General features: G+C 36.4%; 1 protein-coding gene across 1 annotated transcript in view; it reads left to right on the plus strand.

Moving 5' to 3' along the window:
- Nucleotides 1-25,343, plus strand: part of LOC131187661 (cytosolic phospholipase A2 epsilon-like) — a 54,527-nt gene that overhangs the window by 19,446 nt on the left and 9,738 nt on the right. Inside the window, exons 5-16 of the mRNA XM_058162134.1 lie at nucleotides 1,328-1,368; nucleotides 3,960-4,002; nucleotides 5,173-5,230; nucleotides 6,562-6,713; nucleotides 8,635-8,724; nucleotides 11,335-11,372; nucleotides 11,683-11,818; nucleotides 13,547-13,683; nucleotides 14,546-14,768; nucleotides 18,155-18,269; nucleotides 19,510-19,647; nucleotides 23,511-23,621. Coding sequence (XP_058018117.1) covers nucleotides 1,328-1,368; nucleotides 3,960-4,002; nucleotides 5,173-5,230; nucleotides 6,562-6,713; nucleotides 8,635-8,724; nucleotides 11,335-11,372; nucleotides 11,683-11,818; nucleotides 13,547-13,683; nucleotides 14,546-14,768; nucleotides 18,155-18,269; nucleotides 19,510-19,647; nucleotides 23,511-23,621 — 1,282 coding nt within the window. The remainder of the gene's footprint in view (nucleotides 1-1,327; nucleotides 1,369-3,959; nucleotides 4,003-5,172; nucleotides 5,231-6,561; nucleotides 6,714-8,634; nucleotides 8,725-11,334; nucleotides 11,373-11,682; nucleotides 11,819-13,546; nucleotides 13,684-14,545; nucleotides 14,769-18,154; nucleotides 18,270-19,509; nucleotides 19,648-23,510; nucleotides 23,622-25,343) is intronic.

Genomic DNA, 25,343 nt, shown 5'->3' on the forward strand with positions numbered 1-25,343 from the left:
TCACAGAATCCTTCAAAGTTTTAGCAGGTTCTTTCACCCAGTATAGGAAGATTAAATCACTTGCCTGGTTTATTATATGTATGCCCTTTTTAATTGTTGAAGCCTCAGCTAGTATTTCATCCCTTCTATATAATTCTTGTAACTTGTCATTTCCAAATCCACTTTTAAACTAGTTTCAGTCTTATCCAGTAGAACTTGTTCCTCTTCCACAACATCATTTACAATCTGTTTACCTATAAGAGCAGAAATTTTTAAAAGTAATTTCTGAATCCATTGTTTCCAGGTATCCTTAAATGGATCCAGTGTTAAAACATCTTGTTCCATTCTTGTCAAGTAATTTATGTGTTTCTCTTTTAAATGCAATCTTTGGTTCTTTCTAATTCTCTCTAGTGAACAAACATCAATATCCCAATTTATGATGTTTCTATTTTTAAAGTTTTTAAAAAAGCAATTTCCATGTGAAGGATTTATGTAATTTTGTGAAGGATTCATGTAATTTTATTTCACATCTATCTGGATCCTTAGTTTATAACTGTCCAAAATCAATGTTCTAACTAACTCTGTTGTTTGCTTCAAAAATATTTTTTCTGAGTCTTTATGTTCATATTCAGAAATCATTTAATTATAGATTCTGAGGGTTCTCAATATTTTAGAAACAATTTAAAAAATGTAATTCCAAAAGTAATTAAGAGATGAGGACTGGTTCAACTTAAACATCCTTGGAGGTATGAGCTTATGAGCTTGATGAAATCCCTCAACACACAGTTTCACAACCTAGAAGTGTCTGCAGAAATACTAGTTTCTGGCATCTATTCATGAATAGCAGCTGTTCAGACTAAGTACGGGTGCTCTCATGCTAGGGAAAGGGAGCATGGGTGCTCCCTTTCCTTAGAGCTGTTTCTGCAGCTTGAATTCAGTATCCTATTCAGCCATAAAGTTGACCCTGCTGTTTAGGAATGTCTATTCACCATGTCCTCACTGGAACTCCTTTAATATGTTGCAGATATCCCAAGATATTTCAATTTAATTCTCAGGGAAGTGATAGCAGGAATCAGTCAGGACCTTCCTGCTAAAATGGGTACAATAACCACATAATGAAATGAAGACCCAAGACAGTAAAAGGAATATTGAGAAGGCCACTGGTTTGTTTAACTCAACTATTAGATACCATTAATACTTAAATCTGGAATGTGGTAGCTGTAAGTGAAAAGATAACCTATTACAAGAAATTAATACATCATTGCATATTAAAGGAATTTATGTAATTGCATTTTCTGGAGATAACATCGTATATGTCATAATGAAATAATGCATTATTTTTTCATAGATTCAAGAAAATCTGGAGGTAGAATTTAGTCTGGAAAATATGTAAGTACTTCCTAGACATTTAAGAATTTGTAACATAAAAAAAGCTTCCCTGCCTTGCTATGGAAAATATGGACAGGGGGGCGTTAGATATTGGATCTTGGCATTTATACTTCCATCTCCCTTCAGCCTTCCTTTATTCTTGCAATATTCACCCAGGCTTTCTTTCTCAAATGATGGATCTGAATCTATGATTCTGTCATCATATACAGTAGACCAAGTAGTAGTAGTGATATCTGCCTTCAAATTAGAGGGTTTTTTTAATGCCTATTCTAAAACTACCAGATTAGAATTACAAAAAACCCAGGCGACCCTCAGATGATAACAAAAAGCAGAAGCTTTTCTGTTATTCATAGTCCTAGTCTTATTATTCTGCCCTGATAATATGGAAAAGTGCCAGTTGAGAATCATTGGATTGATTAGGACTGAGGTTGGTCATCATTTCAACGGGAAGATTGGTGTTTGGGCAGATGATTTGACAGGTCTTCTCCCCAGTGCTAAATTAAAATATTCTCTGCCCAGCTTTAAGACATTAGGAAACATTACCAACTTAAATTTTGCTGTCATCTCTGCCAGTCCCTGCCTGCCTCATCTTTAAAGTTCGTATTAAGACTTCTTGCTGCATAGTAATTTTGGATATGGATAGTATATTAAGAAAAGACTCTGATTAAATCTTTTAGCTTTGCTGCCCTCTCCCTTTCTCATTGTCATGATCCATCACAAAGATATCCTGTGTTAGATTCGGGCAATAACGAGGCAGGAGACCAGGATAGTGACAACAGCTCTTTACTATATGGTGAACCCAGCAACCGGGCTGGGGAAAAACCTCTCCTTATATACAGTTTAACCGGCGGCTTCAACCAATCAGCAACGTGCTTGTTTCCCGCCAAAATATTTAAAGATACATTACATCCCGCTTGATGACTTTTATGCTATGGTCCAGTCACTGCCACTAAGCTCAACTTACTTCACAGAATTGTTGCTGTGGGCGAAAATGGGAGGATAGAGCATTATGTGTGATCCCTTGAGCTCCTGAAGAAAAGGTGGATTTAAAAACTATCAAGTAATGATCTTCATTATCATGGCTAGAGTCATCCGTTGGTTTCATTCATTTAGGCCTGATCCAATCTCTCAGCCTCTGTTTGAAAAGTCAGATTCTCCTCTATTCAAGACTGCTGTGTCATGGGACTTGATGGGAGTCCTTGGACTTAATAGGAAAGGCCTTGGATACACCAGCCTAAAATGCTGAATAGATGCCCTACCATCTTAATTGTCAGGGAAAGTACTTCAGATTATACTCAGGGCAAAATGTCAATGAAGACTTTTTAAATACTCAGGGCAAAACTCTTTGTTTAATGCAGAAAACATTGCTAAAATATGAGGGCGACTAAAGGTGACTTTAAAATGTTTCAGACATGGATTTAATAATTAAATATATTAATTTATAAGCCACCCAATTGCATGATGACTTTGGGTGGTGTACAACACAATATCTCTTAAAAAATAATAATAAAAAGAATACAAAAAAGCAAACATCTGAAAAAATAACACAAACTCTTAAAAAGACCAGTGAGCTCAAAGGGATTGAGGAACAGATGAAGGCAACACAGGAGGACATATTGGAATAACAAGAGATTGCTGGATCATGTTTATACCATGGTTAAATACAAATTATAAAACACCCAAAGACTTCATAAATTGAATAGGAATTCTAAACTCTGTTAATCTGCTAGACTCAAGGACAGCATTTAAAATCACTCAATAAATTTCCATGACCAATGATGAGCTTGAACCTAGAACTCCTTGGCACAATTTAATCAGCATGCGATCTTGGCTGATGGACCAATGACATAGGGCATAGGATTCATGTAGAGACATGATTTCCTGAACTTCAAACCTTGTTGGATGTAGCTGTGGGTTGAAACAACCTCAGCAGTTCCAAGAACTCCCAACTTCAGCACTTCCTTGAAACATAGATACAATATCTGAAAATTCTGCCTGGGGAAATCCAGGATAAATTTAATATATGTGCTGCTTATGTCAGCAATTAAATTCTTATGATTTCTGCCTAATTAATCTGAAGGATTAAATTGAAGGTCTGGATTAATCTAATCTTTTGCCTACAAGTAAACTGGATTTCTAAGGCAATTAGAACTTAGATAAGTTTGTGCCTGGTAGTATTCATTCATTCATTCATTCATTTTTACCATGTATATATTAATACGTTATGTCTGCTTTCTCATGATTTGTCATGGAGAAAATCTATTTATATAGTTGCTAGGAATCAAAAATGACATGATGGCACATAATCAATCTCATTATTCCAAATGAAAATATATTGTCAAAATGGTGTTCAGTTTCATCTTAGACTTGGGTGTTTCATACTCGTGCCTAATTCTCCATTGCTCACCTTCAAGTGATAAACCTAAAATTAGTTTTAAAACCTTCACATTAGAATGTGGTTAAATCTTAGCCAAAGTAAGTTAATACAAAGTGTAATGTCATTAATTCATGTCACCCTGAATTAGATAAAAGGAAAATTTAAATAATCAAAATATGTTATGACACATGCATTTTTATTTTTATTTTTTCAGTTCAGCTCCTCCTGAGAATATTGTTACTAATGGTGTACTAGTGGTAATTTCCATTTTGCTTTTTTTCTCTTTTTAAAAATTCATGTTGTTGTGGTCATATGGCTATTGTAACTCTGCAGCCCCTAAATTTGACTTTATTTTGTGTAGTGGGTATGCGAATAGAGTGGCTGAGTGCAATTAGTTGAGGTGGATAGTATAAAGTTTCACCATAATGAAATGAGACTTAAAAAAGCCTCTATAACCATATACAGAGTTTCTTTACCTTTGTGGTATGAATAAGGAAACCACACAGGAATTATACCTTTAATTATAATTTCCAACTATCTCAAAGGCTTCAGAACAAGCCATAAATTGGTCAGCCTAGCATAAACACTATGAAGTAAACCCATCATATTTAATTGAGTTTCCTCTCACATAAGCAGGCATGAGAGAGCTCTGAAAGAGGTGTCCTAAGTATATTGGGAGTAAAAGAAATGAGGGGAGTGTATGATGTATGAACTATATGTATTCACAAACGCGCAGAAACACATACACAAATGGTGTGGTAGACTGAATCATTTAGACCATTTTGGGAGCCGCCCAGAGATAATTATATGCTGAGAGGGTTTATACATTTAAATAAATAAACTAACAAATAAATATCAGATAGGTAGATAGATAGATAGATAGATAGAGAGAGAGAGAGAGAGAAAGAGAGAGAGAGAGAGAGAGAGAGAGAAAGAGAGAGAGAGAGATATGGATGGATAGGTAGGTAGGTAGGTAGAGAATGATAGATAGATAGATGATAGATAGATAGATAGATAGATAGATAGATAGATAGATAGATAGATAGATAGATAGATAGATAGATAGGCAGGCAAGCAGGCAGACAGGCAGGCCTCTCAGGCAATTTAAGGGTCTTTGTTCAGAAAAGTTTAGCAGAATCAGGGCATCTCAAAGAGGCAATTACATTTCCATTTTGGTTCCTACTTGAATCAATTTTCAGAACCAAACATAGATGCCTCCCACATTTTAGTGCTCTCAACGTTCATGAAAAATTATGTTTAACTTCATGTATTTAAAATAGGGAAAATATTCTAATTCGGCTATTAATATAGGTATTTGTTTAGATATCTCTGGTTAATTCTCATGTTGTAAAACATTCCCAGTGATATTCTATTTCTATCAAAGCTATCTTGCTTTGATTCCTAAGATTTTCTTCTCCTTTTGATAGTCCCGTGAAATTTCCTGTTTGGAGATAGAAGTGAATAATATGAAACACGTTTCAAAAGGTAATACTTGGAAATGTATAGTTTTATATTTATATTTAATTTAAAAGCCTGTATATATTGTTTAATAGTCATTGGCCAATGATGTAAAAGATGAATCACATGGATCAGATAAATGCAGTTGATCACAGAGTAAAAAAAGTGTACAATACAAATGTGGTTGTAATTCCAATACATATACATCATTGACTCCAGTATATACAGTATAACTCTGGTATATGTAACTAAGCAAAATCTGACAAAAGAAGATTCCTCTATTATTTAAGTCTCAGACTCCCTACAAGAAGACTTCTGCCTTGAATGTCCATTGAAACATCGTTCAGAAGGGCAATAACTAGAGATCTGGGGGCAAGGTGTTTTATAAAAATGGAGAATAATATTCTTTCTTCCCTGTCTCAGGGCACAGAGTACACCTTATCTTGCCCTTCTGGATCAAATACACTAGATATATTGGTTCTCTGCGGAGCGATTGTCTCTATAACTATAAGAGATTACTATAAATTGTGGTACTTGTCTATATACTACTAAAACACTAATTAACATGACCTTTAACTAGATGAAACAGTGCATCACAGAGCAACTATTTTTGAACAAAGCTTCCTCAAATGGGCTAACCTACAGAATGTATCCAAAATCCAGGCTCCATGTCTCATGAGAGAATGAAATTTGGGAAATTGTGGCTGCTTCAGTCCTATTGGCAGCTGCTGCACTGCTAGACTTCTGCTGTGGTTTTGTGATTTTCATTTTCAATGTTCCCTGAGTTTTGCAATTCCTCATTCCTTCCTCCACCTTAACTGCCTCTTTGGAAGGGAAGGAAAGGGAAGGGAGGGGAGGAGAGGAGAGAAAAGGGAAGTTGCAGCAAAGAGGTGGAAGGAAGAAGGGAAGGAAGGAAGGAAGGAAGGAAGGAAGGAAGGAAGGAAGGGAGGGAGGGAGGGAGGGAAGGGAAGGGAAGGGAAAGGAAGGGAAGGGAAGGGAAGGGAAGGAGGGAGGGAGGAAGGAAGGAAGGAAGGAAGGAAGGAAGGAAGGAAGTTATAGGCACGTAGCTTTCCTTGATATATGCCTTTAAAAACACAGAGAGAGAAACATATACCCCTACTTAGCTACTTGGGATATATATGGTCTTTTATATGAAGCTTTCCTGAATATTTACTGTTTCATAACAAACATTTTAAGCCAAGTAATGTATTAGATATATAATGGTGGAATGTGCTTTAGAGAATTGTAACACTTTACTTTAGCGGTTATCTGTTTGTTTTATATTTTCATGGGATGCAAGTTAAGTTTGACATTAATAAAGGAGTTCCCTGTGTAACTGTATCTTTCCTTCTCCACAGATGAAATTGCTTTATTTACTATGCAAGGATGCTATGAAGAATCTCAGAAACTTCCGTTGACGTCTTCTGTTCCTCTTGAATTTCAATGCGTCAAGTGTAAAGAATCTGCCCTAAAAATTGAATTACTAAAGAATTTGTGTGGCACAAATTCTGTATGTTTTTAAGGCACATTTTAATTCAGAAATCAAAACAAACCTATTTCAATTACTTGCTCTATATAGCATACATTTATTTTGAATAAAAATACAGAGGCAGGACCTCCACCACTTCTAGGGATATCTAGCCATCATTGGAACTAGTTAACACCTATTATAACACTGATAGGTACACACTTGTGATCTGTCACATGATACTCTATTTCCATATATATAGAAGATGTGAGCAGAAAATCTATTTTCTCCTTTGTTAAACCTAATAAAATAATAATATGACATTTTTTAAGATCAACAAAGGTATTGCAACGTAAACTTCCTTGAGCTTTCCATCATATTATGAAAATGAATTATTCTTATTTGAGCAATGGTTTAATTTGCAGATGTAGCTAAATCTATTCAGTTGACTTTAGTTGGAAGTGAATCATACACTGTTGATTAATTCTAACTAATTTGGTTGTACCCAATAAGCTATGTTCACATATTGCAGTTTAATGTGATGGTTAACCTTTCCGTGTTGATGTTTGTGTGTGTGAACACACATTAATATGTATCTTCCAATGTAAATGTGCAGACAGATGGGAGGGAGGACTTTGGGAGGTGAAATTGCAAATGAAATTCAGTGTTCTAGAACAGGGGTCTCCAATCTTGGCAACTTGAAGATTTGTGGACTTCAACTCCCAGAATTCAATTCTGTGAGTTGAAATCCACAAGTCTTCAAGTTGCCAAGGTTGGAGATCCCTGTTCTAGAATATGGGGCTCAGTTGAATATTAGCAGAGGTAAAACTCACTTGAACTCTTTTCACTTAGCAGTAGCCATTCACCCCACTCTGTGCTCAAGAAAAATGCTAAGTATCTAGCCTGCATCCTAGTTCATTGGAACAAGAGGAAGTGGGAGCTGTCAACAAAGAAATAACAGCAGCAACAAAGAAAGAGCATCACCTGTTCTTATTGTGAATGTTTCCAAAATGTTTTCTTTGTTAATTATTGTTAATTATTCATATAGAACATATTTTTGATTCAGCCACCTCATAAATATGTTAAACAGCTATCTCTAACAACAGAGCTTTGTGAGCCAATAGAAGATTGCTAATTAATTAAATTTATTATAACTGTCCAATGCTCCCTGGGTGACATACAACTTCCCTCCCCATTCATAAAAATAGATAAATCATAAAACCACATAAGCTTCTTTATTTTCCAATTAATGCAATATACTGCATTGTGGATTTAAAATTGAGCTTGCCTAATATTCAGTATTTAAAGATTGGATCATGGCAACTAGAATAATTTTTGTTTTTTGCTAGTCTGAGATGTTTCTCTGTTCATCCAAGCAGCCTCATATGAGCAGTGAAATCACAGACTAGCAAAAAACCAAAAAATTAGCCCAGTTGCCATGATTCAATTTTTAGACACCTTGGCCTGGATGATTGAGAGGCTTCATCAACATATTGCAATGCATTTTGGGAAGGAAAACCCCTGAAGTTGATGTGGCAGGAGTTGGTACATTCCAACAACTCTCTGCCTAACTAACTTGCTCTGACTGATGAAGCTGCTTGGATGAGCAGCAAAATGTCTCAGACGAGCAAAAAAATTAACAAATAAAAAAATTAGTTCACCTGCTATGATTCAACCTTCAGACACCTTTGCCTGGATGATTGAGAATCTTCATTCACTAACATAACATACTTCCTGATTTTAAAAAAAATCCAGTTTTTTTGAATCAATATTATAGCCAATGGAAATGTGTTTTGTAATAAACTGAAGATGCTCTTGTTTTAATAGCTGTTGCTGTGTGTTAATACAACAAATTAACACTGCAATCCTACAGATATCTACCCAGGAGAAAGTTCTACTGAGTTCAAGATTGCAAGTCTGCAACAGTTAAGGATGTTGTGTATTAATCCGTTCAACCTTTTAGTGTTTTTCAGATAGAAACACAGATAAAACTGTTTGTCTTACTTTACCTCTGGATTCGATCTCTATGGAAAAAGAAGTCACTATAACCCAGGTAAATACTGTTTCACGGTGGAATATGGAAAATCTTTAATGTCTTTTTTAAGATTAAAAACTTAATTTTGTATTGCAAAAAGAGTATGGCTCAATATGTTATTGTGAATTAAACATGTTAATTAACTTTTAAGGTAACAAATGTAGAGAAATAATTTCATCTTTAAACAATGGAACTTTACATTTTGTGGATTCCATCCACAGCCATTCTGGCTAATGGAAAGGGTTGTTTAAAATAGTTCAACAATATCTGACGAGGGCACACCTCCATACACACACCCATACACACATTGGACAATGTGGGAACTGCCAAAAGGTCTCCAGGATGTCAGAGAAAGATCTTCTAGAGATACTAAGAATTTTTTTTGACTCTGAAGGCATGTGTTCAGTTGTGACTTCCAATTCCTCAAGTAAAATAAGAAAAATGTTATTATGCAGACATATAGATGAAATATTACACACAGTCAAGATAAAATTGCTATACAAGTATTACAACCAGTTCCTTACAACTAATTGAATATTCAGAGTTACAATGTACCACAACCCCAGTCACGTGACTACATATCATACAGTCGGCAACAGGCACACATTTAGAGCTTTTGCATTATCCCACAGTCATTTAACCACAATTTACAATGTTCCTTACAACTAATTGAATATTCAGAGTTACAATGTACCACAACCCCAGTCACGTGACTACATATCATACGGTCTGCAACAGGCACACATTTAGAGCTTTTGCATTATCCCACAGTCATTTAACCACAATTTACAAAGTTGGGTTTTTTGGGGTGGGAGGAGAAACTGACCTTTACTTTCAGTTTTTGGCAAAAGCAACCTATAGTAAACAATGAGTTCTCTTAATGACTGCTGCAAGAAAATGCTATAAAATTGGGCCAGTCACATAGATGACTGTATTGACGCTTTATGACTGTCAGACTTACAACAATAATGGGCAGGCTCCATTATAGTTATAAGTCAAGGACTACATGTGCTTTGACACTTGCATAAAATGTGAGGTATCAAACATTTCAAACATGTACAACACGGGTGTCAAACTTGCCGCATCATGTTGCCATCACGTGACATTTCACTACGTTTTTCCCATTCGTGGAGCTGGGGTGGGCATGGCCTGCCCTGTCCGTGGGCCGCCAGTTTGATACCCCTGATGTAGGAAGATGTCTGCAATGTCACCCAACATGAAGAAATTATGTGGGATAATCTCACAGAAATCATGTCATTGGTTCCATTTAAAAATCATCTTCATTTGCTTATTGGATAAGTAGAAGAAGAAACCAACAATAAAAGTTATTTCTTGTGGCATTTATTCTTTAAATGTCAAGAAGATTTTGAAATGTAAAAATTAATTTGTTTGTGTGATTTGCTTGTTATCATTATTTAGCATATGATGAGAACATGACAAGGAGAAGTAAACATATACTTCATATACAGTTACAATTACAATCCATGTAATTATTTACAAAACTTTTATGGGGGTTTGGCAGAGGCCTCATAACTGGACGTCCAATTATTCAAGCTAATCAGCTAATAAGCTATTCAGGCGATTGCCTCTGGTGTTGCTTCATGCAGGTCTTCGAAGGAACCAGAAATGCATATCATGGGCACTCTTGCACAATATGTTTAATATTTTAATGTTTAATTTGTCATGTTTAATTTATCTGCCATGTAGGTCTATTATGAGTTTGAGATTAAATTCAGTGGTTCACAGAACTTGGGCAAACAAAAATCTTAATTAGAGAAGGTATAGTTGCTTGACTTGCCTAATTTATGGGAGTGTCCTTCCTGGTCATGATAGATAAAACTGAATTCTGCCAGAGCTCCATCTTATCTTTTGACTGCCAATTGAGGTTCATGGATATGTTTTACCAATATTATACTCTTTTGTCCTACAGAGTATTTTTTGCAATCCATACATTATATTTTTGAGAGCCAGTTTGATATACTAGATCAGGTATCAGGTTAGAAACCAGGAGACTGTGAATTCTAATTCTGATTTAGGCACAAAATTGGGTTAGTCAGACACTCTCTCAATTCTAGGAAAGAGGCAGTGGCAAACCACTTCTGGAAAAAACCTTGCCCAGAAAATTGCAGGATGTCACCAGGCAGTTGCCTGAAGTAAAAAATTGATCCAAAGATCCAAAAAAAGAAAACACTATATTTTGTAAATCATTTCAGGTTTGCCATTTGATTTTCAGGTTTGCTTTAAGTTTGCTTTGAAAAGATTGTGTTGCTTTGTGGGCGATAGTGATGCCAAGATTTCTGAGATGTTTTTCTTTGATATATAGAAGAATAATCCGTTTAAGAGGATTGTGATGGTTGTGCTGTATTTGACTAGTGTATGGATTGACTCTTTTCCATGAAGTTCACTGTGTTAGAAAATGTTACATAAATATCTAGTCCTGTTTTCTGGAATTCAAAATATAATTGTGCATGTGAGCAAGGGAATATGTAGGTGAATATAGAAATTGATGATTTTTCCATAAAAATGTCAGACAGTGATCTCAAAAAGTCTCTTTCAAATAAATAATAATTAAATTTCAATTAAATGATATTTACTTTAACAAATTATTAACAGCATTTTTATCTCTAGGACAAAGCAATTGAATTATCTGTAAAGGTAAAAGACTGGTAAGAGAAAATACTTTAATTTATTGATTGACAAGGGGTCATCAAGCTGGATCTTAACTAGATTTTTTCCATAATGATCTGTCCCTAACCTGGTTTTTTAATCTTGCAATGATTTTTGTGCATGATGCAATAATCTCTGCTGCCTCCACTATCATCTGCGATGTTTCAGTCTTATGTCTGGGTTAAGATGGAAGTGTGATTTTGCTTGAGATTCTTTTCCATATTACTGGATATTATTATACCGGTAGTGTCTTCCTAAATTAATCATAACAGTAATATTTCATTTCTTTCATCATGGACCATATGCAAGGCAAAAAGAGCTTGATGTACGTTTAGACTATGAACTGTGTCCAGATGAACAAATATTTATACAGAAAAGGAAGAAAATTGTAGCAGCTGCCTTGAAAAGGGTTCTTTGCATGGACAATGATTTGCAAGATCATGAGGTATGTAAAGCATAACCATTGGAATTCAATATGGATAATTAAGATTTAGTTTCCCATTAATAATCAAGACCAGGGGTCTCCAACCTTAGTCCCTTTAAGACTTGTGGACTTCAACTCCCAGAGTCCCTCAGCCAGCTTTGGGGGTTGAAGTCCACAAGTCTTAAATGGACCAAGGTTGGAGACCCCTGATCTAGACCTCTGGCAAACCTAAACCTAGATGGAAGAGTTAGGCAGATTTGGAAATAGGATGGAGAAAATTGATAAATGAATAAATTCGTAATTTATTTGGTTAGACACAGAAATATTTTTGCATCACATTATGTCTTGGGTAACATTTTCACAACATATGGGCAGACTGAACCATAGTTTCAACTAGGAAACTGTGAGTATCCTAGACTAAGCCAAGTCCAAAAACTCCCAAAAATTCTTGGAAGCCTAGCACTCAGACAAATCAGCCATCAAAAGGTACATAATAATAAACTAAACTATATTCCATTCAAAAGAGACAACCAAAAAGCCAAAAAGGAAACAAAAAGACCTAGACACCTCCTCACCAGCAATCAACACCCAGATGAGCAGAGATTAACATCAGGGCCTCTGGTGGCGCAACAGGCTAATGCAGCCTATTATTAACAGCAACTGCTTGCAATATTGCAGGTTCAAGTCCCACCAGGCCCAAGGTTGACTCAGCCTTCCATCCTTTATAAGGTAGGTAAAATGAGGACCCAGATTGTTGGGGGGCAATAAGTTGACTTTGTATATAGTATACAAATGGATGAAGACTATTGCTTGACATAGTGTAAGCCGCCCTGAGTCTTCGGAAAAGGGCGGGATATAAATGCAAAAAAAAAAAAATTAACATTAGTCCAACAATCTGTGGCTCAGACTGCTAAGACAGTCTGTTATTAACACAGCTGCTTGCAATTACTGCAGGTTCTAGTCCCACCAGGCCCAAGGTTGACTCAGCCTTCCATCCTTTATAACAGGGGTGTCCAAACTTGGTCCCTTTAAGACTTGTGGACTTCAATTCCCAGAGTTCCTCAGCCAGCTTTGGGACTCTGAGGGACTCTGGGAGTTGAAGTCCACAAGTCTTAAAGGGACCAAGTTTGGACACCCCTGAAATAGGATGAAGACTATTGCTTGACATAGTGTAAGCCGCCCTGAGTCTTTGGAGAAGGGCGGGATATAAATGCAAATAAAAAAAAATCAATAAGCAAACATCTCCACAATCAAGTAATTACCAACTAAGACGAACAAACTAATAGTAAACAGCAGGCCAATCAAGGAATCACCAAGACCACTCCCACTAACACTGACAAAGCAAGTATATAAAACAGGGGTGTCCAAACTTGGTCCCTTTAAGACTTGTGGACTTCAATTCCCAGAGTTCCTCAGCCAGCTTTGGGACTCTGAGGGACTCTGGGAGTTGAAGTCCACAAGTCTTAAAGGGACCAAGTTTGGACACCCCTGATATAAAATGATAGCAAACCCTCCTACTAGCACTGATGATGTTACCTAGTTTGATAATGAAACATCTGCGAAAAAACAACCAAGCTTGGAGCACCAAGGACTCTACAGCTTGAATTATTATTTATTTTTTTTAAAAAAGTCTGGGAATTTTTTTCCAATTTTGATTTGTGAAGTTACCTTGATATTCTTATTTGCTCCTTTTTAACATTGATAAAAAGAAGTTTTTTACTTCATTGAGCTTTATTTGTTGAATTATAGGTACCTGTGGTGGCTATCATGGCCACAGGAGGTGGAGCTCGGGCATTTACAGCTTTACATGGCCATTTACTTAGTCTTCAGAAATTGAATCTCTTAGACTGCCTCATGTACATTTCTGGATCTTCTGGTTCTACTTGGTAAGAACAACACAAGCAAATGATTGTTTTATTTTGTTTTGTTTTGTTTTGTTTGAACCCCTCTGCCTCTCACATATTCTCACAAGAATAGTTGCCTTATGGTGAGATGGATGGCCATAAATGTAATAAATCAATAAAATAAATACATTCAAATTGGCTGTTCATATTATACTCTTGCTAATAAACACAATCTTTTAAATGTAATTTGATGAAGAAATGAGATTGATGGGCAGAATTCATATATTTAGAATTTATTTATTTATTTAAAACATTCCTATATCTTCCCATATTTTAACCAACTAAGTGACCCCCAACGAAAAATTAAAGCAATATATAAAATTATACTAAAAATATAAAACTACTTAGATTAAACTATGTTACATAGGCCAGGGACTGCCACGGAAAAATCCTGTTTCCTAATCCCATCCAATTATAGTATTTAAGTGAAGTATCTGACCTGGTAATTTTAAAAAATACAATAAAATTAAAGCAAAAATCTGTTTACTTCCTGTATACAGAATGATGATGATATTAACTGCTCTGATTTAAGAAAAAAAATGGAATTGTGTGAGCATACACATGGGGCAGTTCTCATTCATTAAATTCACCAGTTGGCCCTGGTTAAGCTTCTGTTGAACAGATTAGATGGAAGTGTGATTTAAGCTTTGGAAGAAAGGGCAGGTTACCAGGATGAAATATCCAAATATGCAGTAAATGTATAAATTGCATAACCAGGTTGGAGAGTTCTGTTCTTGGTTTTGTTTTAAATTGGAATGCCTGAATTTAGGAATGCCTAAATTATATTATGAAAGATAATTTAGGGAATTGTAACTCTTGTTATCAAGCTCTGTCTTTTTTGTAGGACACTCTCAAATCTGTATGAAGATCCTGATTGGTCACAGAAGGATCTTTTAAGACCGATTGCAGAAGCTCGCAAAAACATGTCCAAATGCAAACTGGATTGCTTTACATTAGACCACTTAAAAGAATACCGGGATATTCTGAAGCAGCGGAAAAAGGATGGCTACAAAACCTGCATTACTGATCTCTGGGGACTTTTCGTCGACCAAGCATTAGGAAATGGGGTAATAAAAGTTTCTGATTTCTCAATTATGAAGGGTTCTGATAGAAGCCTGAATATACATGCTGAAAGATCAAAGCAATGCAAGCAACACCATAGACTTATCCTGACATTCAGTTTGAACGTGCAGAATACAAATCTGGTATGGGATTGAAGGTATGGTGTAGGGTTTCCTGCCTGGGCAGTGGGTTGGACTAGAAGACCTCCAAACTACCTTCCAACTCTGTTATTATGTTATGTTATGTTATGTTACCTGGGCTGATCTCACCCACCATCAAAAGTTAACATTACATTATGCTGCTTCTTCTTTTGACGTCTTCACATCCAATGCAAAGGTAATGAGGAGATTCTACGTTTCTTACATAGAACATTCCTTATGCTTACCATGCAATTCATAACAATGGAACAGGTGAAGATATGACATTGGGTGGTAGAGCACATAGTGAGCCTCTATATAATTTATGTGCTCAATACATTCAGATCAAATGTCTATGGAGATTCTCAGTCATCCAGGTCATCGTTGTCCCAAAGGTGCTTTAGGTAGGAGTTCCTAAACACATAGCACAACACAGGAAAATAAATGTTTTAAAGAAATTTAATATTTGATTTGTTGTTGTTTGATTTGTTTTTACCTTTGTTTGGTTGATGATTATATATGTATAATTTTTATAGTTATTTTAATATCCCAAAGATACTTTTTCAAGAAGCAACTGGACTTTGAAGAAAAACAAGAAAATCCACTTGCCTTTTGAAAAAGCACCTTTCGGACATTCAGATCAAATGCCTAAATATGATGCTTCTATCTTCCAGCTCTGTTATTCTATTATTCTATTTTTGAAAGGGACCTCCAAATTCACAGCACAATGTAACAATATTTTGTTGGCAATTCCCCAACTTCTTTGTATACCAAATGTAAAATCCTTATTTCAGGTACGAAGTTTGTACCTTGATTTCCCTTGATATTTCACTATAAGCAGTCTCCCATTAGATTAAAAATACTCCGGTAATTCTCTTTTTCCCATTCTTGAGTTCACATCAATCTTTCTTTAAAAGCATAACACTGCCATAATTATGGAACTTTATCCAGTTATAATGGGACTTCTGAGTCTAAGATTTCAGCCTAAGATTCCTGTAGTAACTTTTCTGACTTATATTCTGACTTAAATCTTCAGGGTCACATTTTTTTATTTCTAAAACTCATCAAACACTTTTAACAAGCACTGTGAATATCAATATGTATTCACTGATATGCTCACTTTCTACCATTTTATAGCCTATAACGTTTTTAAAACCCGATACCATAGAAAAGGGAGCACTGTAGATTGTTTCTCTCAGATTATTAATAATATATAGAAAGAGAACTGGGAGGGGTACACAAATTAATATATCCTGGTGTTGGTTGTTTCATAATGAAGTTATGAACTTACATGAGGACCATATGAAATATTTAGGGAAACTGTTTTAAGAATGGGAGAAACTAAATATTTTAACTTCTATATGACTGCAAAAAATGTGATTTGGGGCATCAAAAAACAAAAACAAAAACACAACAGAAATCACACAAACATATATTGCAGGCTGAGCTTGTCTAACACCTTGGCCCCAATGCCGAAGAGAACATCTACATCATCAAACCTTCCTAAGAGCTAAGAGAGAGAGGGCTGGTTTAATCTCAGTGAAGATAATAGCAAAAACACACTTCCCAGGTCTCATTGCATGATATTGTTTTGAGGAAGTCGCTGGGGCATATCTATTTTGCTGGACACAATAATCGCAATCTGGCAAATAAAATGGCAGATAATTCCAGTGAGATGGAGAAGGAAATCTTAATGCCTTGCTTAAAACTAAGTGAATGTGGACTACAGTTTTTTCCCAGTCTCTTTTCTGATGATATAGTTGGAAGAGTATATATTACTAGAATTCTCCAACAATAGGGTACTTAAGTTTTAAAATATTTTTTTATTTATTTAATTTTGTCATAACAATATACACAAGCATCACACAAAAAGATTATATAATATGTAAACATATATATGATGAGAAACAAGGAAGTATAAGCATATATATATATATATATATATATATATATATATATATATATATAATTATATATATATATATATATATATATATATATATATATATAATTATATATATATATATGGAAAGAAACAATAGGACATGAACGGTAGGCACGTTTGTGCTCTTACGCACGCCCCTTAAAGTCCTCTTAGGAATGGGGTGAGGTCAACAGTGGATAGATTTTGGTTAAAGCTTTTGGGGTTATGAGAAGAGACCACGGAGTCAGGTAATGCATTCCAAGCACAGACAATTCTGTTACAGAAATCATATTTTCTGCAATCCAAATTGGAGCGGTTGACATTAAGTTTAAATCTATTGGTAGCTCTTGTATTATTGCAGTTGAAATTGAAGTAGTCATTAACAGGAAGGACATTACAATGGATGATTCTATGTGCTATATACCCAGGTCCTGTCGAAGGCGACGGAGTTCCAAGTTTTCTAAACCCATATTGTCAACATCTATCTTCTAAGAAGTAGTTTTTAGTTATTTTTAAATGAATTATTTTAATACTATTAGTTGGGTCTAATAGTATTAAAAGCCAACTAATAGGCTAAGAGGGGAAGGTAGGTATAAGAGCTAAGTTTATTGCTTGCTTCAGCAATCTGAATATGTTAGATGGAACTAGGCCCACCATGTGTAATGATATGTGGGAATGATCTTGGGAGAGAGGAAGAAGAGCCACAGACTAGACTACCTTCATGTAAAAGATAGCTCCGCTATTAGAAGGGGGAATGTGGGAAGCATTTCAGAATAGACCCTCCCACGATTTCTAGAGAAATTCCATCTGATAAGTTTATGTCAACATAGCCTTACAATAAAAGTAGAGATAGTCCTCATAGTTGTGTTTCTTGTATGGAACTGAAGAAGTTTCTTGGATGAGAAGCAAAACGTTTTCAAAGGAAAATGTTGCCTTTTGGAAAAAGCACCTTTGGGACAACCTGGCCTAGATGATTGAGAATCTCCTTAGATATTCTTCTCTGGACTAGCTCAAAGGGCTAATATCGTGCTATTCACAGGTGATATTTTACCAAATATACTCCTAGTGGTCTGAAATTCACCCAGCAATTTGGGCAGAGTTCTCAATAAATAAAATGGCAAAGAAAATGGTTTTCAGAGATTTTTTTTTTGGTCAGTTCTATTCTTTTCAAGGAATCCAGATGAAATATGAAAGGGGTAGAGAAACAACGTGAGAATTTGTTCCAGAAATGAATCAAATACATGAGGAGAATGAAATTAAAATTAGGATTCTTCCCATTCTCCCTAGTTCTGACAGGACATTTTTGTGACTTGTTGATTTTTTTTTACAGAGATGTAGCAGCACACTTTCAGAGCAGAAGCATGCCCTGAATCATGGTCAGAGTCCTCTGCCCATGTATTTGGTCCTGAACACCAGGGACAAATATAGCCTCCAAGAATTTAAAGGTAACATTATCCACGTTGATTGTGATTCAACAGTAATAAGAGGTCTTATTGATCTGCCAAGAAAAGCAAAGATTTATTTCATTTTAATGTGTACCACAGCGCTGCTGTTATTGGTCTAGAGCCCAACAAAGGAGTCTCAATGCCATGGTATATATTACTCTCTAAAATGAGTGGTGAAATTTCTAAGCTGTTCCCTACTTTTTCTTCCTCTTTTCCTTTTTTGAGGTCTTCTAAAGAAATGAAGATTGTTGCATTGCTGTAGCTTTGTCTTGCAATGCCTCAAAAAGCAAGATATCTCTTTATCACTGCCTGTTAAATTGGGGGAAGGAAAGAATAAAAAATGGAGTCAGAAAATGAGGCAAAAAAGATAAATATGTAAGAAGACCTGTGGAATGAGAGAAATTATTGTAGGACCACCTAAGTATCTATCTATTTTCTTCTTCTTCTTTTTTTAGTCCTTGGAGGGGAGCCTTTTAGTCATAACATGATTCTTCGTACTTTCTCAGAACATAGTATTCTTTAAATATATTCTTGAATGATTATTTTTTTCACTTCCTTTCAGCTACTGGTTCTTGGATAGAGTAAGGGAAATAATGGATTTTTGGACAATTGCTAGTAGATGCTGAGATGCTTGGTTAGAATATCTAAGTAATTGGGTTTGACAATAAGGTTTTGAGGCTTTGGCGATTAAGAGCAAAACTGTGGTGAACATGAAGAAGCAGCAGGAAGAAATGATTAATTTTAATTATTGTTCTCTCTAAGCTTTCAGTTATTGCAATGATAACGAACAGTAGAACTATCTGACAGCAAAAAGAAGACTTTGGAGAGCATCTGCAAATGTAAATCCCAACAGGAGAACGGGGAACATTAATTCAAGAGCCAACATAAATACCATAGACTCTCATGTAAACTAACAGGCAGGATTGTCACCTTCCTTCTCTCGAGATTTTCAGTTACTGATGACCTGATGGATTAGAGGGGAACAAAAAACAGTGTGAAGATTAAAAAAGGCAGCCAAAAAGGTGATAGTGGGCACATAATCATTGCTTGGTCTTTTCAGTGCTATTTAGCATTTCATTTCTCCCTGTATATTTTGTATACTTAGCTTGATGGAAATGCGGCCAAAAAAGCAACTAATAAGTATTAAAAAGCTAATTTAGTTACATTCAACCATTGCAAAATCATATTTTGCAAAACCAGTGTTTCATTTGAACCTGTAACTGATGTGATTTTGTTGTAGAGTATGTGGAATTTACTCCTTTTGAGGTTGGATTATTAAAATATGGTGCTTACATTCGTGCTGAAGACTATGGGAGCAAATTCTTTATGGGTCGGATGATGAAGAAGATCCCAGAATCTCAAATCTGCTTCATGAAAGGTACTCATACATGTTCCATGAAACAATGCCATTTCTTTTCAGAAATTCTGGTTTCACTTGTCTGAAAGTTGTCAAAAACAAGGTTGAAAAGAAAAATCAACAAGGTTGATTATTTTAGATTGTAATCTAAAGCAACGGGAGGGACATATGCCCCCCTAGAGAACATAGGATATTTCAAAGGAACCACAGGAGAAAAATGTGGAACAGGGATGGGCACATTTTGGGGAGGCACAGAAAAGCAAAAATCTATTTTGCTCATTCATTCATTCATTCATTCATTCATTCATTCATTCATTCATTCATTCATTCATTCAGACCTGCAAGGTCCCTTCCAACTCTGTTAATCTGTTATCTGTTATTTTTGATAGTTGCCAGTCAATGACTCTTGGTGGCTTACAATTACTACAGACAATGTCTTGCTGATGCCAGAAAATATATTAGTTAATATCCCATGTTCATATCCAGTAATGGGATTGGCTCTGGACAGATGGAACACAGAAGGAAAACAAGGTCAGAAGGGAGCCACAAGCAAGAGAAGGTTGAGGAACACTGCTCCAAAGCATTTTCAGTTTCTTCCAATGTTGTACCATAAATCTGACAAGTTGGCACTGTCGCCTGTGATTATGAACCATAACAGATCATACTCAATAGTACAGTGGCATCCTGCTTAAGGCAGTTTTGTATGGGTGAATTACTTTTTAATATGTTTTTACGGAGAAAACATGAATGAACAGAAAATAGTTTCTTTTCCCTTGAGTCTGCCAGTTTCAACAATGATAAAGATAAGTAAAGACTGCCTCCTTGTGGCAGTTAGACTAGAATCTAAATTAGTGTCAGGGCTGATTCGCATAGTCCATGAACTATTTGCACCATCTCAAATACGAGCCACTGATTATTACTAAGAAAGGAGTACCTCGTACTATCCTCTGCTTTTACTCAGCCCATCTTTTTTTCCCTATTTGTGGCAGCTTATTCAGTGTTGTCCTGTGCACCTTGCTTCACTTTAGCACCTCCACTCCAGTTGGCTATTGTACTCTGGAATAGCTCCTCTTCTCTGGGCTTTCCTTCATGGCCATTTTTTTTTTACAAATTCAGCAGTGAACAGTAAAAGCTGGACTTTCTTTTCCATCCTCTTCCTCCTGCCAGGTTCACTCATGCATCTGTGAAAGTGCACTTTTAAAAATTCACCTCAGTTTCAGGGTGAAGTTGACAAGAATCCTGCTGCTTTCCCATTCTAGCCTAAGTGGTAGGAAAAATGGTAACACTGATTTTTTTTCTTTCCCTTCCCCTCCCTTTATTAGTTCAGAGGAAGTAAGGAGAATCCTCTGAACAGGAATTCTGGTAAATATGCTTTGGACTGTGACCAAAATGAAGGAGGAGGTTTGAAACCAGAAAGGGATTTCTTAAGCCAGCTTTATTTCTGGCTGGTCTAGGAAGAACGCAAAGAAGACCAATAAACATGATTAAGAGACTAGCGTTTAAAAGATATGAAGAACTGTTGCAGAAATTGGGTATGTCTAGTTTAATGAAAAGAGGAACTAGGAGTAACAGGATAGCAGTGTTGCAATATCTAAACAGCTGCCACAAAGAAGTGGGTGGGTGGGTGGGTGTCAAGCTATTCTCCAAAGCACCTGAAGGCAGAACAAGAAGCTAGGGATGAAAATGAATCAACAAGAGAGAACCAAACTAGAACTTAAGAAGAAAATTCCTGACAGAACAATTAACCAGTGGAATGGCTTGCATCCAGAAGTTGTGAGTGCTCCAACAGTGGCGGGTTTGCCTGAAATGGTATAGGGCATGGGTGTCAAACCCGATGTGTCACGTGACATCATGTGACGTATTGTGACATTTTTTATGGTTGCGGAGCTGGGGCATGATGCATCTGGCCCGCAGGCTGTCAGTTTGACACCCCTGGATAGGGTCTCCTTCTTGAGCAGGGAATTGTACCAGAAGACCTCCAAGGTCCCTCCAATTCTGTTATTCTGTTATGCCAGGGAGACAAGCAGCTAAAGGCCAAATTGTGGAAAAGCTTACTTCATCATACTTTCAGTTAGAGACCATTTTATTCAGCATGAAAATAACCAAAACAACATTATTACAGTGGTATAAACCTAAACTTTATAAAAATGTACTGCTTAAAACTCACCCAATTATTTCCCTTTTATAGTCATTATCAAAGCATACATTCCCCCTATTCATGAGTTCAATTTCTTACATTATCTGTAATTAAATTCTTCTGATCAGATAGGAAAAACACTGGCAGTGTGTGGGGGATGTTGTTGCTCTGCCATTAACAAATCTCTTCCTTAAAAATAGTGATTTTTTTTTTAAACCCTGTGTACCAAGGGACAGAACCAGAGTTACTCAACAGGGTTACCCGTTGAGCAGGTAGCTGCTAATGAATAGCTCTGGGAAAGAGGCAGAAATTGACAGAAATGGAAAAGTTTGGAAATGACTGTTTTTCCCTAATGCCTGTATATAGACTTGTACATAAAAGAAACAAGTCCACATCGTCTCTATTTCTGTGAAGCAATTGTTTTCTTTTAAAGACATACCCACACTGAGCTTTGAAAGAGTCGGGGGTCCTGCTGTGAAAGCATCTAAGCAATTCTCTAGTTCAGAACTCTTCTGTTTTTTTTTAACTTTCTCCTTAAAATTTTTGATTTTGCTGAAGATTTAAAAATTGACTTCAAGAACCAACAATACTGAAGATTCATGCAGAGGAATGTATTTCTTCTGTTGCTTTGATTATTAATATGGATTATGCTGCTCTGGGCAGTTCAGCAATGATTAGCATGATCAATACTTTAATTACTATACATGCTGTTGTGTACTTTCAGGTCAGAGAGTCAGACTGATGCAATACAATGCATTAAGACACGAGGCTAGAATCCATAAGTGTGAGTTCTAGTCCTGGTTTAGGCATAATGCCAACCGGGTAATCTGGAGTCAGCCATTCTCTATCTCATCCCTAGGAAAGAGGCAATGACAAACCACCACCAGCTCTTGCCAAGAAAACTGCAGGAACTTCTCCAAGGGATTTGCCAGGAGCCAGTAATGACTCGACGGCAAAAAAAATTTAGTTAATTACTGAAATGAACTGAATGAATGACCAGGCTGTTCTTGAAAATTACCAAGTGAAAAAAGCTGAGACATTTTTATTGGCTTCCAAATCTCTTGATAATATTTTTTTATTCCTTTTAAATCAGAATAACATATTAGTAATATCCAATGAAGGTTGCATTCTATTGTATGGAAGTTTATGCTTTAGTTGATATGAATATCTTTGAGATGCCACAAACCTCCGATTTTGGCTTCTTTTCTGCTATGTGCAAGTACTAACTTAGCTCCAATTTTTCAAAGAAATATGCAGTGAACTGGTGCTAGGACCTTTCCTCGACAAAGTCTATGTTTTATTGCTGAACAATTTCCCACCCAATTTTTAAAAACGTATGTATAGTTTTTACATTTTAAATAATTCATTTGTGTACCACCCAGAATCTTTCTGTGAGGAAAATGGACAGTTTCTAAATTTGATAAATAAATAAAAGTAAATAAAACTTCTTATTCAGCAATCCAAATTGTTCCAGAGACCTTCAACAGATGAAGTTTAAATTGTTAAAAATCATTCAAAATGGACTCTCAAGGGAAACCAGCCTGGGCGAAGTTCATTTGGATGTTTAGGGATCATCATTTCTGAGATGGAAGCTCGTTCTGGACCCTTAAGCGAGTGCGACATTTTCATGAGAGCCATAGGACTGCAGTCTTAACATCCAATTAGAACTATTTGGAAAACAGACCTTTTGATATATACAATTCAGAAATAAACCTGAATATCTTACTAACTCTTGAACTTTCTTTAGGTATGTGGAGTAATGTGTTTTCCTATAACCTCTTGGATGCATGGCGTAGAATTGACAGTTCAGAAGATAGTTTTTTGTATAGCTATACCCAGGACAAAATAAAGCAAATAGGTTAGTAAAATACAAGTTGCTTTAAATTTGATTATTTAGTTTATATAATACATCTCTAGAGTATCAATTCTAGTGATAAAACCCTGGGTGTAAATTTCCATTAAGTGAATAATTCAAAGCAGCTATATTATTGCAAAAAGTTAATTCTGAAATGTAATGAAAAAGAGCAATTAACCCACTGCAGCAAATTACATATCAGAACTTTGCTATGTTTTCTTTTATTGAACTTCAGGTATTTAACAGTTTAGGTTTATAATTACAATAATCTGTCTCAAAAATACTGTAGGATGTTGATAGATATGGGCATACTTCAGTAGATACCTCTCATTCGTATTTCAGAATGTAACTGAATAATGAAAAAGTCAATAGCTGTACTCTAAAGAGCAATCCCCTTCATGGATTACTGCCTTGTCGTGGCAGAGGGGCTTACATAGCTCAATGAAGCTATGAACTATGCCATGTAGGGCCAATCAAGTTGGAGAGGTCATAGGAGAAAGCTCTGACAAAACATGATCCACTGGAGAAGGAAATGGCAACCCACTCCAGTATCTTTGCCATGAAAACTCCATGGACAGTATCAAAAGGAAAAAAAGATATGACGCCGGAAGATGAGCCCCTCAGGTCAGAAAGTGTCCAATATGCTACTGGGGAAGAGCAGAGGGCTAGTACTAGTAGCGCCAGAAAGAGTGAAGTGACTGGGCCAAAGCTGAAAGGGCGCTCAGCTGTGGATGCATCTGGTGGTGAAAGGAAGGTCCGATGCTGTAAAGATCTATTCTCCATAGGAACCTGGAATGTAAGACCCATGAATCAAGGCAAGCTGGATGTGGTCAAACAAGAGTGACAAGACTGAACATCTTAGCAAACTAAAATGGACAAGAATGGGTGAATTTAATTCAGATGATCATCAGATATACTACTGCGGGCAACAATACCTCAAAAGAAATGGAGTAGCTTTCATAGTCAATAAACAGTAGGAAAAGAAATACTGGGATACAATCTCCAAAATGACAGAATGATCTCAGTTCGAATCCAAGGCAAACCATTAAATATCACAGTAGTCCATGTCTGCCCCAACCACTGGTGTTGACAAGGATGAAATTGACCGGTTCTATGAAGCCCCACAGCACCTTATAGATTTAACCCCAAAAAATGATGTCCTTATCATCATGGGGGATTGGAATGCTAAAGTAGAAAGCCAAAAAATAACCGGAATAACAGGCAAGTTTGGCCTTGGAGTACAAAATGAAGCAGGGCACTGGCTGATAGAATTTTGTCAAGAGAATATGATAGGCATAGCAAACATTGTTTTTCAACAATCCAAGAGATGACTCTACACATGGACAACACCAGACGGTCAACACAGAAATCAGATTAACTATGTGCTCTGCAGACAAAGATGAAGTTCTATACCAGTGATGGCTAACCTTTTTGCTGTCGCGTGCCAAAAGTGTGGGGAGCATGGGGGGGGTTGTGCACATGCCCACACCCATAATTCAATCCGCTCCCCATGCACGTGCATGCAACCTCTCCTGTTTCCCCCACTTTTGGCACACGATGGCCCATTTTTCACCCTCCCCAGGCTCCAGAGGCTTTCTAGGAGCCTGGGAAGGGCTAAAACGGCCCCATCCTCCCTGGAGGTCCTCCAGAGGCCAAAAATGGCCCATTTCCTGACTTCTGGTGGGCCCAGAAGGCCAAAAATCAGCTGGCCAGTATGCTGGAGCT

Source organism: Ahaetulla prasina, chromosome 1, assembly GCF_028640845.1.
Source record: "Ahaetulla prasina isolate Xishuangbanna chromosome 1, ASM2864084v1, whole genome shotgun sequence".
Taxonomy (NCBI): Eukaryota; Metazoa; Chordata; class Lepidosauria; order Squamata; family Colubridae; genus Ahaetulla; species Ahaetulla prasina.